The 12,491-nt window shown below is 43.1% G+C and overlaps 1 protein-coding gene across 1 annotated transcript; it reads right to left on the reverse strand.

Moving 5' to 3' along the window:
* Positions 1–4,318: 4,318 nt before the first annotated feature.
* CRYM (crystallin, mu) lies at positions 4,319–12,280 on the reverse strand. The gene is made up of 7 exons (XM_010131945.1): positions 12,137–12,280; positions 11,048–11,110; positions 8,833–8,934; positions 7,764–7,947; positions 5,951–6,072; positions 5,024–5,108; positions 4,319–4,383 (listed from the first exon to the last, which is right to left on the reverse strand). Exons 1-7 carry the CDS (start codon positions 12,272–12,274, stop codon positions 4,319–4,321), a joined length of 759 nt encoding a protein of 252 aa, XP_010130247.1. The 5' UTR covers positions 12,275–12,280.
* Positions 12,281–12,491: the final 211 nt, after the last annotated feature.

Here is a 12,491-nt window from a genome sequence, read left to right on the forward strand (position 1 = left end):
AGGAAAGCCCTGCCCTCTTCTCCCAAACCACAATGCAAGGAGCATTCCCAAAGCTTGAGAGCTTTGAGTTCTCTCCATTTGCTGCTGTTAGACAGCTACAAACTGCCCTTCCTGGTACTGATGGTACGTTAGAAATAGCATCAGAATCGTGATTTCAGCTGCAGCTTATTGACTTTTGATAGCCCCTGAATGAATGTAAATAAGAATAAATTTTCAGTAAAATTCATGTTCTTGTCAGCAGAATGTTTTGCTGTTGTATAGATATTAATTTAAAAATATATCCAGTACCTTGCCTGGGGATGTTTGGTGTGAGCAGTGTATTCTTGCATCTCATGAGACCGGACCCAGTTGTCAGCACCCATCACGTCTCAAATAGCATCGAGACTGCAACACTTTTAACCACAAGAAGCTGAAATTTTAGTTTCCACATTTTTTGATCTGGTTTGGTATATCCTCAGCTTGAATCCTATCGGGTGCATCAGCCATGTGAAGTCCCAGAAAGCAGCACTCTTGCCCCAGCACCTCCTGTTGGTTGTCATTAGCCTCAGCTGGAAAACTGCACATAACACACACGCAGCTCGTGGAAAGGGAGAGAAAACGAGACTGTGCTCCTGGGGAAGCTCCTGTCCTTCACAGCCTGTCCGCAGGCATTCACAGCAGTGCTCCCTCGGGAAGACAGCACTCCGACAGGAATTAATCGCTCCCAGCGAGTTTTGTGAGTCGAGTAAGGCGCTTGTAGCAGTTTTGCTCTGGCTCAGATCTCAGATTCTAGAAGCACAGTAACTAGCAGGACTTTTATCTTTAAATCTCTTTTTATAGCTTTCTGTTAGTCAGCTGCCCCTTTCTCCTTAGGGGTAGAGTGCATTTGTGGACACCAAGCCTGGTTAATAATCTACTTTTTCATGCTTCCTTCTTTCCACACCTACTACTTGTTACGTGGATTTGTATATTGCAATTCCTTTTCTTGGCTGGACTCTATACCATGTTCTTTCCTCCCTGGACTGCCAAACTTCAGCAGGTTGGATTTTCCTCTATTAACCGGTTAACATCAGAGTCCTGTTCCATGCAGCCTTAAATGGCTGCTGTGCTTAGCACTAACTAATTCAACAGCATCCCCCAGACTCTATGTTACCAACCTGCCAGGTTGTTCTCACGTTAGCTAGAACCTCTCAAATGTTTGACAAAGCAAGAAGGAAATGATGAATCCTACATATCTGAAGGCATACGATGAGCGAGTTTTGAAGGGTCAAATCCAAGCGTTCTCAGTCACACTAATGCATTCCTCATTCTTTACTTGCTCTAATGCTTGTGAGCTGCGCACAACGTGCCATCAAAACATGAGTGAGCAGTGTCACTCACAGCAGAGCTGTCCATTAACTGCCATTACCACAGAACAAAAACAGCTTCAGCAGCTCCGCGATAGGCTCCGAGTCTCTCAGGTTGCGCTGAACATCTGCCTCTCTGCATATTCACCTGTAAACCCACCTGCTGCAGCAGCCTCCACCAACCAAGGGTAACAGCACAGAGCACCCGCACAGGAACTGCTCGGGTCGGTTGTCACAAGCACCCAGCGTGTGTTGGTACGTCCTCAGGTATCCCCAGCAACTCCAGGGAGCTGGCAGATACACCACAACATCTGGGGGAAGGAGCAACTCGTCCTTCTGGAACTGCATCTAGGTGCTGAGTAAGAAGCCCCAGAGTACCCCACATAACACTGATTTTTAGGCAACTGAATCACCCCCAGTATACACACCCCCTTTTAGAACAGATTTGAAGAGCGCAATAGTCCTAGTCCTTTTCTTGCAGGGTGGTCCTGGAAATTGGCCTCTGGTGTAAACCAGCCCTGCGGAACAATTGAGTGTTCCTTTTTATTATTTTTTTTCCTCATTTCAGGGTTTTTTTCCACTTACGTGCTTTGCTGTTTTCCAATTTTTTTCACCAACCCCTTTGTTTCTTTCATAACTAGAAGTATCTACATTAATAAATCAGATCCGACTCCTCAGTAACATTCGTACAGCACAGTTCAGTTGGAGACACTTCTTGTATCCCATGTGCAATCTTACAGCCCAATCCAAACCCAAATCACAGAGCCAGGGGATCTCACACGATCACAGCCCTGCCAAGTACAAGATTCTCCTTCCTTAAGGATTTAAGGCAGACTGGACAGACATCCAAGAGGGGGGAATGTACAGCATGGGATAATGACTGCAGAACCAAGCACCACAGTGAAGCAGAGCAGTCCCAGTTTATTTTCCCCTTTACATTCAGTTTTATCACATTTACTGGGAGAGTAGTCACTGAAATAACTTTAAAACTTTCCTCCTCATCTTCGAAAAGGAAAAAACCACCCAAGACAACAAGATGAGAGTCAGAGCAGTATATTTAATTTTAACATCAATGCAAGTTACACAATTTCTTTTGTAAGAGAAACATGGAAATTAAGGCTATTATTTCCCCTCAAAAAAAAAATCTAAAGACAGCATCCAAGCAACTCCCATTGTAATTGAATTGAATCCTCTTCCTGAATTCAGAGGCACAATGCTGCAGCCAGGCTCCAGAACCAGGGATAACACTGTCCCAAGGACTGAGCGCAAGTTACCATATGGTTCTTGAACTACGGAACATCAACAGCTGCCACATTTGCTCGAGCTAGTGGAGTCCTGTGTCGCTGAAGTAACACGCTAAGTCAACACATTTCTGAACACTTCAGAAATTAACGAAAAAACATGTAAAAATAGAAGAATTTTTGCTACAGTTAAAGAGTACAAAAGCTTAGAGAGATTTCTGTTCTTGTTTCTGCTGATACAAACAAGATAATGGAGTCAGATTTCCATCCACAAACACATCCCTTGGCCCTGTTCACTTACTGGTCTAGTACCTTTCCCTGCTACAACTCTGCCACTTATTACTTTTTTTCCCAACTAGTTTACACCAGGCTTGTAACTTGGGAGTAGTATTTGTACCACACCTGCACTGTACTCATTAACCTCGTCCATACTTACTCACCCACCATCAAGGGCTTTAATGCAAACTGTTTCTGAAGGTCTTCCCTGTTGCTCCACTGTATACAACTGGTATCGGTCTAGACCGACCATGCCATCTAATCCCTCCACAGAGTAAAATAACAACACTTAATAGTCTACGTGAAATAATATTCAAGCAGAAGTAAAATTTTACCAGGCACAACTCTAGCCTCAGGCAGGAACTTGTTTCCAGGGCAACAGCTATTTTTCAGCAGATGCTCAATCTTTTGTATATTCCTGCCCCAGCACATACCCACAGGGATAAAAGAACAATTACCAACCGATCCATGGAACAGCCAAGCTGAAAATATTGGCCTGTATACTTGAAGTTTATGCTTCTGAAATCAATTTGTGCAGTTCCAACCTTGAAGAAGCTTAGAAAAAGAACTTACAAAAGCCGTAGACTACTAACAAAATCTCCCCACAGAATACAGAAAAAAGTTAAATCAAAACACATTTTAGTGACTCCTTGCAGTATAAAAATGGCAAGATCCCACCCAGGAATGTACTAAGAAAGGCATTGAGTAAGTTTCCTCCCAGTTAAAATATACATAATATTTGCTCTGATTTTTTGCACTCTAAGTCTTCCTGAGCCAGGTCTTTTACAAAAACAGTCAAAAAAATCTAAGTGTATGGAGGCATCATTACTTATACAAACTCCCGCTCAGAAGAGTGCTCCTAAAGGAAGGAGCCTTGGATCTGAGGACAGGGAAGGGAGACTGTGGAGGGTGGAAGGACGGACAGCAACTTCGGGATCCCAGTCCGGGTTGGAAGGGAAGGGGTGTCCTTGAGTCAGAGGTGGGCTGTGGTCCCAGGAGACACTAGCGTTACTGTCAGTGCAGCACCGAAACCCACAGATGCATCTGCAGTACCTTCACAGGTAAGTCTGATGTCAGAGTCCACTCTCCAGACTGATTCACTGTACTCCAGGATGAATTACCTCTCTGAAAACATGAAATCTACCCAGACTGCTGCTACATAAATAACTTGGGAGGAAAGGCATTGATTCCAGAATTATACCAAAATATGTAAAAATACCCTTGTTAGCATCACTGCAAACATCTAATACTGGTAATTAGATAAGATACATTCATTAGTAATACTGCAGGTACCTAATACCTGCCATTAGAAAACTGTAGGAACTAGTCTAGAGATGAAATTTTACTCTTCATGCTTGACTGTTTTAGAAGGGCAACATTCAGACAGGATTGGTGCCCTTCTTGTTAACGAAAGATCCAAGGAAACTTAAGTGCAAACAATTTTCTTGGCCCTGTTGGCATTGTGGACTTCTCCGTTCAGTTACCAGCTGACCAGGAGTCATAAACAAATTTTGCTGCTACAGTATCTTCAACTGCCATCCCTGAAAAAGAATTAAAGTCACTTTCAAACAACTCTTCAGCTGTACAAAATAATTTAGCTTTGGAAGGGAACAAGAGGTCTCGGGAAATTTTTTAAGTTGACAGAAACAGAAATAATTCCCCACCCCAAACACTTGCATTCATGTAACTGTCAGGAACCTCAAATAGCATACATGTAAAAGCACAGGTCTAGTTTTCAGTGTTCGTATCGCATCTTGGCCCTTTTGGACACGTCATGCAGCTCAGCATGGTAATGCCACTCCCGCTATTTCCCCCAAACATCAACTCCAAGCCCACAGCACACTCTCGCACTGTCTGTAGGTCCAACAGACTCCAGGGGCAGAACAGCAGGGCTTTCAGGTGGGAGCTGCATCGGTAAACGGGGCAGTCATGTGTGGAACAGCTGCAAAAGGAAAACGTACTTCTTCCCGTTGTTTCTGGGCTTCCCTATCACTTTTCATTACATCAGTCCTGCTAGATAAATTAAAAGGGAAAATGCAAATCACATCCTCATCTCTTGTGGACAGCGCATTGCCACAGCAGTTTTGAAGATGATCAGCAGTTTTCCCACGCATGGGGGACCTCATAAATAACGAGGCATTGTTTTCTGTGAGACTTGTACACAGGAGGGGTTGTTCTTACCCAGTGATTTGAACACTGTGGTTTTCTCAGGCAGGGCTGGTTTTGTACCTTTCACTACCTCTCCCAGCTCAGCAAAAATCTCTGCCTGTGAAACAAATACATATTTGTAAGAAAATATAATATCCATACATAAAGAGAAAAAAAACTTTTCTGAGTGACTTAGAACTCCTTCAGCTCTGCTATCCCAGAACCAATTCCCTTCCGCAGTGACGCAGATCAGTATCCAGACAAAGAATATAGAAACTGGACAGAAATCACCAAGGAGTGGAATGGTTTTCAGAGAGAGATCTGGCAGACCCTCCTCAGTAAGTTTGGGGTTTTTTTTGCTTGGCTGTTTTTTTTTATTTTTGTTTAAGTGGATAGCTTGTTAGTTATCCAACAAAACACATGGGATTCCACACACCTTACCACATTCGGACCTCTTATGCTAAACCTCTAAAGTGGAAATAATTTGTTCTGCAAAAACGTTAAAAGAGAAAAATAAAACTAAGAGTCCCTGTTGTTCAACTTTTTGCAGATCACTGTCTGCTTGGCTTCCGTCATCCCTTCTCCAGGGGCCTGATGTGCATCAACTACACTGAAATCTTAGGGGAAGAAAGTCACAGGTTGTAATAAACAGATTTGAAAAATACTGAACATAACTAACAAACATTGCAAGAAGTGTTTCAAAAACAAAACATTGTTATCGTACACAACAGCCAGCGCTGAAAACATGCTGCTCTGATATGGCGTCATGTAATGGTTGATACAGAGGTTGCGTGGTTCTGGCACAGACATACAGAAGTCTCAGTCTGAAACCACTTTATCTTTCAGCCTGTGCCTGGAAAGTGGTAACAAATACATCCGATGCTCTAAAATGATCAATCTTACGTTCAAACGCAAGTCAACTGCCACAAAAATAACGTCCATATTTTAAGAAGGTCTTACCCCTGATAATATAACATCTCCCGATTCCGTAAGAGCAGCCTCTCTAGAATCCACGAACAGGACGGAATTCTTCATCAGCTCATCGTCCAGTTCTCTCCAGTCCGGTCTGCTTGCTCCAACAGCTAAGACAACGAAAGGAAGACAATCTTAAGGTATACAGACTACAACTCTTCTGCAGACAAACAGTAACATGTTTCTGTGGCTGCCAGATTAACAGGGGGTTTGTTGCTTTTCATTTTTTAAAACAGAGTTAACTAACATCTCATATGGCTCCTTTAAAACATGCGATATTTCATCTGTCAGTAAGACAGCCTCGTCAGCAGACTCTGGGTAGCTGAGGCATAAGGAAGTATCTCCCTTTGACCGTGATCTCTTGTACCCTAGTCTTCCATCAGATCACTAACAAATGCCCTGAATTTTACAGTCCTTTTATTTGATTCAGACTGTGTCTGTTATATGTCTATAGAGAAAAACAAGATTTGAAGAATCCCTCAATTACCGTGAGCAGATGAGAACCAAAGTATTGTGCAACAAAGACTTGCAAAGACTTAGAGTTCAGTGGTACTAATTAGGACTTTCAAATATTCAGCCTTCTTACTTCCCTGTAACCTTGCAAGCTGTACAAATGGGGCAGATTATAGATTTTCACCTATCTAGAGAAGCTGAAAACAAATCAAGAGGCTTAAATTTTTAAATACAGCAAGAGCACTATCAACTTCCTATGATCTGAAAAAAAACCCACAAACGAAGCGGTTATACTGTAGTCCAATGGGTTTTTTAATTGCCCAACTTATGGGATAATAAATTCCACGTTGTCTGAATGCCTCTTCAAACAGCACAAACGCCTCAATGGAGAGGGAAAAAAAAAAAACAAAGAAAGGAAAGGGGTCTTTGTGTATGTGTCGCCTCAGTGATTGCAGACTGTTAATTGATGTGGTTGTACTTCTGGCTTCCATGCCGTGACATAACACAGGCAGCAACATTCGATGACAAAGGACTCAATTGAGTTTGAAAAATCGGTAGGATGCTGCTGGAATGTAGGACCTCTCTTTAAATTGTTCCCTTTGACAAGTTGCTTTGTCTTATTACCATACTACTTGGAAAGTGCACAAGGCCACCTGAACCAGGCCCACAATTAAAAAATTAAATAAATGCGGACACATCCAGAGACTCCAAACAATAGCCTGGCAACATCATTACAAGACAGGGAAAAAAAAGCCCTCCAAAACCTCACCATAATTAGAGGTCAAATTATGAAGTTCTTAACTCAGTTATTGCATCTTTCTAACTCAAGTAAAAAAAAAAAATCTAGTGTAATCAGCCCAGAAAGGAAAAGAATAGAGGAGCTTACAAAATTGGGTGAAGAAAATTCCCAACCACCAGGGAAACATTACAAAGAGCAGGAATCACTTTGGAAATGACACGTTTGCAGGGGTTATTTAAATGGAAAGCAAGGTGAGCATCAAGTGACAACATGGTGGCAAAGATGCTGCACCACTGGGTAAAACCACCATACCCCATGTCTAGCAAACATCCAGTTGTCTGGAGTGCTGGCTCCTGACAGCCAGGAAGACAGGGCTGGGGAAGTGGTCCTCACTGGCATATCCCATGTCTAGCAAACACCCAGTTGTCTGGAGTGCTGGCTCCTGACAGCTGGGAAGACAGGGCTGGGGAAGTGGTCCTCACTGAAGGTGAGAAGTCAAAACAGAAAAAACACTCACGCTGAGAAGCACAGAGTACTGCTTTTCACAGGTTTTGGATGCCAAACAATGTGATAATAAATTTATTTTTAAACGATGAGAACATAGCATACCATTGATATGGGCACCTGGTTTTACCCAGTCCCCAAATAAGATTGGTGTGGTTGCCATAGTGACCGTTATAATCACATCAGCCCCGGTAACTGCCTCCTGAGCCGAAGAGCAGACCTGCACTGGACCATGAACTGAATTAGCAAACTTCACCGCTTTCTCTTTGGTGCGATTCCATATCCTGACCTTCAAGGAAAAAAGACAAACATATTAGCTTGGAGGCTTTCTCCTTGCTGGAAGAGAACGCTTGGTTTCAGTTTTGAGTAGTTAGTTACACATATCCTAAAGGTGAGGTTTTCCCTGCTTTAATGTTCTCATCATACACGTGACTAAATTGCAGTGTGTGCAGGTACATTTAAATAACTGTTCTGTGATGCCAGAGTAACTGCTTTTCTGTAGAGCTGCACTTAGAAAACAAATACATTTATTGTAAATATTTGTAAGGAAAAGTCACGGCATGGCATACACAGTAGGACTTTCTCTGACAGAAAGGAAAAGCCACCTGAAACAAATTTATTTCCAACCCATTCTTTTTTTGAAGACCAATATTTGAGCAAGAAATTCTACGATTGTTCAGAGTATTCTCTGGTTCTGCAGAAACTGAATCAAAATACGATTAATCCACTTCCTGGGAAGCAGGGCTTCAGTACAGGAAGCAATTGCTCAAGACGACAAACGTCCTATATAACAAATGCCACACTACCCACCCACCCCGCCTCCTTTCTCTTAGCTTTTACTGCTGAGCGGTAAAATGGTCTGGAATATCCCCTTGGTCAGTTGGGGTCAGCTGTCCTGGCTGTATCCCCTCCCAAGATCTTGCCCACTCCCAAGTGAGGGGGGGATGCTGGAGACAGCCTTGATGCTGCGCTCAGCAGTGGCCGGAACACTGGGGTTCTCAGCACTGTTCCAGCTGCCAACACAGAGCACAGCACCACAAGGGCTGCTGTGGGGCAAATCGACTCCATCTCAGCCAGACCCAACGCAAATTCATTGGCTGTACTTTTTTATAGTAAGTGCTCCTGAAACGCAGCAGAGAAAAATAAATGTATCCCGTTAAGGTGTGTCTATTACCTCTTTAAACGTGAACAGCTCTGTGAAGATCTCGTAATGGCTGTATGCTTGAACGCCAGCTCCCAAAATACACAGCACTTCTGCAAAAGCTGGCATTAACAACTAAACAGTGTCAAATATAAAAAAAGAGCGTGTAAGAACACATATTAACAGATATGGCAAATACGTATTAAAAAACTACAAGAGAAAGCAGATCCTTTATCGTTTTATAACAAAAATAATGTTTTCATACAAAAGCTAATATTGATTCATACTGATATAAAACAATGTTCGATTACTGCTATAAAATTTTTTATAAAACGCAAAAGCTAGTGTCAATAACACCAAAGAACATCTTGGCTTCATTCTGATTTTGAGTTGTCCAGCTCTTGAAATTCAGATTTAACATGAAACAGCACAAGCCAGTGCAAATTCTGGGGCCTCAGCACACCCTAGTATTAGTATAACATGCTGCGCCTGCGTGACTAATTCAGTGTCGGCGTTCTGCTGAAAACAGGGCTCGTGACACCGAGAGCTGTCAGTACCAAGAGTGGTGGCTGCACGGGTAAACTGCTCCTGGCAGCCCCACACTAAACTGCATTTTTCAATTCTCTGAAGCCATAAATCACACCACAAGCATATCCTGACATCTTAGGAGCCACGATACGTACGCACGAAGCTTCATAAAACTAGGGATGGTTCTAAGGGACTAATACTAACATTCAGTTCTATACTTGCTTTTGGATTTCTGGTTTAGTTCTTGCCTGTAATTCACCAGTATGCGGCAAAGGGGAAGAGAGGGCTGCTGGAGCCTAGCCCTAAGCTATCCTCATGTCTTGTTTATGCATTTGCTGTGCCCACTCACTTCTGTATAAAAAGCTTTAGAACTGTCTAAGCTCTCAACGCTTATTCTGCTGCAAATAAATTGAAAAAAATCTCATTGATCCCCTTTCAGTAGCAAGAACTCTTTTTAATGTTCCTTTCAAAACAGCTCTGAAGCATTGATTTCAAAGGTTCCTTGCATAAAAGCAGGGGTCTTTGAAAAGCAGATGCCATAAAGAGGACAAGATGACAACTATGAGCTACACTCAAACACTCCTGAAAGTTTCCCAAAACAGACAACAATGAAGCATCTGCAGCCCCTTCAGCAGCCAAGCTCCTTTGAGGTCAGAGGAGCCTTTACTGTATAAAACCTGTCAGAACTACCCAAGTATTGAATGGCTGAGATGAATGAGGTCCTATAACCTCATGTCCAAGGAATCCATTGTAAACTGTTCAGTCCCCTGGTTCAGGGGGAGCTCTTGGGTACAGGTCTTCACTCCAATTTTACGTCAGTTTAGTTCTATTGCCATGGACAGAGTCCGGCTGGCATGAAGACGGCCACTAACGAAGCGGTGAGATCAGCCCTCATTCTGATGCAAAGCTGATGGGTGAAAAACAGAAGCGTTTTTCAGCTCTCACCCTTTTCTTATTGCCTCATCCTCTGAGGTGAAACTTAAACCCTGCTGCGCAATGGACGGTGACTTGCTCTCTTCCCCTATCAGCAGCCTAGCTAAATACAGCTTTACAAAAGAATTAAAACCCAACAATTTCCAACTGAAATTGGAATGATGTATAGCAACATACAGCAAGACACACCTCACCTGTCTTCAGACAGTGAGATTTAAGGGATAGTCACCTGGACACCTCCCAGTGACTACAAAGAAACTGTCAAACACCTCTGGACAAGCCTTCCATTCATCCTTGAGCATCACCTGTCTTAACAGGACCCCCATTTTCCCCCTGAAAATGTGGGGTTTTCCTCTTTCTCCAGATCCAGTGCAACCCACCTGTCCTGGCCCGCCAGCAGAAAACACACATTTAAACAAAACTGAATTTATCGCCACACCTACACCACCCAAAGCTGTAAGGGAGCATATTAAGACAACCACAAAAGAAAGAAAACAGCAGAAGACACCTCAGTAATTCCCAGAAAAGCCTGCAGTACAAGCCACAAAACCATCTCAGATTCCTTCTCCAATCACACACAAACTGTTTAAGCCAGACGTGACTCACTCAGCACAGAAACCTCCCATGTTAAGCTTTCCCTGAAGGCACATAAAGTTATCTTAACTCTATCTTAAAAGCCGTATTTGATGAAAATTCACATACACTGAAAGTCACTTACATAATTCTTTCTAATATTTTATATGTAACCCCTCTAAATCTGTCCTGATTTCAGAAACAGAAGACATACCTTGGTAGCAATTGCAGAAACAGCAGCTGTTCGTTTGGCTGTAATCACACTGCCATCCAGGACCTTTAAAAAGCAATTTTTTAAAAAAAGTTCAGACTGAAGCGAATACTGAAAATGAGTAAATAGCAAACCTCTTCATTCAATTTGAATTATGTGATATTACAGGACACAGAAAAATATTAAAGTTATTCATTACTATTACAGCAACCACAAACCACATAAAACCACACATTAAGAATGGGCAGATTCTCTTATCTATTCCAGTTCCACCAGCACAAATGGAGTGAAAACTGGTCAGAGCCGAGCCACCCCTACTCCCGCAGCTCTTCAGGCACTGCGCTTCCCTAGCTTTCCAACGCAGGGAAGAGCTCGTCGTAACTGCAATACTCTGCACCCCAGCAGGACCCGGGACCAGCGCAAGCTGGCAGTCACACACGAGTCCTGCGCTGGCTTGGTCTATAGAAAGGGAAGGCAGGGCACCACGGATCCCTTTACCGTCTGTCATCACCTACAGTGAGGCGCCCCGCCTCAACCAGTATTAGCAACAGTGTACAAATGAATTCAGGGGATTAAAAAGCTGACGTGTTTTCTGATGCAGTTTAGCAGTACAAGCCCAATACAAATTTCTTGACTAGTTTTGACCCTTTAATGATCATTATTACTGAAGTATAATGAGAATGGTCAATATTCTTGAAAAATTCTTAATAAACAACAAAAACCCAGACTCTGAATACTATTCCCTATTATACCTTTTGTAAACCTCTTTAGATTTAACTTAATATGGCTCAAGAAGATTCTTTATTCAGCAGCATTTCTTCCTTTCCATGCAAGGTAAACTTTTCCTGATAATTTCTCTTTCCATCACCTTGTGAACCAAAAGATTTCCTCTGTGTCACAAGTAGCAGTAAAGGACAGACAGAGCACAGTTTAACTCACAACAGGTGTAAATCCTCCTTCGGCACAAACACAGTTGCACTGATGATGCAGGTTACCTCAGAGCGATTTACACCAGCTTGAGCTCTTTTTGGAAAGGGAGGGGAGAACTGACAGAGCATTAACAAAGAATGCAGAAGCACGGATGAAACTCACAGCTTTTAAAGAACCGTTCCGGGGGTCAAGTAATAGGATAGTTGCTTGGTGAGAAGGGACAGAGGAATCCTTCTTGTGTTCGTAAAAAGTCACCAACTTGGTTGTCAGAGCATCATCCGCAGCGCTGTAAGCAGGCATGACTCCCAGGAACCTGGGAGGAGAATTACTTACATCGCTCAGGTACCTTTAGCACGGGACCCTACAGCCACCAGAGCGCTTAACATCAACAGCTGCTGCCCGTTAGTCAGTAACTCGGTACCAACAACCTCTTCTCCCGCTCCAGCGCTCCACTCCGTTCCTTCGCCGCCGCGGGCCCGGCTCCCCGCTCCGCAGAGGGGCCGCGGGCGACACTCCG

This window comes from Buceros rhinoceros, unplaced genomic scaffold, assembly GCF_000710305.1.
Source record: "Buceros rhinoceros silvestris isolate BGI_N320 unplaced genomic scaffold, ASM71030v1 scaffold8162, whole genome shotgun sequence".
Lineage (NCBI taxonomy): Eukaryota > Metazoa > Chordata > Aves > Bucerotiformes > Bucerotidae > Buceros > Buceros rhinoceros.

Excerpts from the sequence above, each read along its gene's own strand:
- CRYM (XM_010131945.1), bottom strand. The coding sequence starts at position 12,274 with ATGCCTGCTTACAGCGCTGCGGATGATGCTCTGACAACCAAGTTGGTG. Across the intron at positions 11,111-12,136 it reads GGAACGGTTCTTTAAAAGCT|GTCCTGGATGGCAGTGTGAT; the intron begins GTGAGTTTCATC and ends TGCTTTTTAAAG. Across the intron at positions 5,109-5,950 it reads GAGATGTTATATTATCAGGG|GCAGAGATTTTTGCTGAGCT; the intron begins GTAAGACCTTCT and ends TTTGTTTCACAG.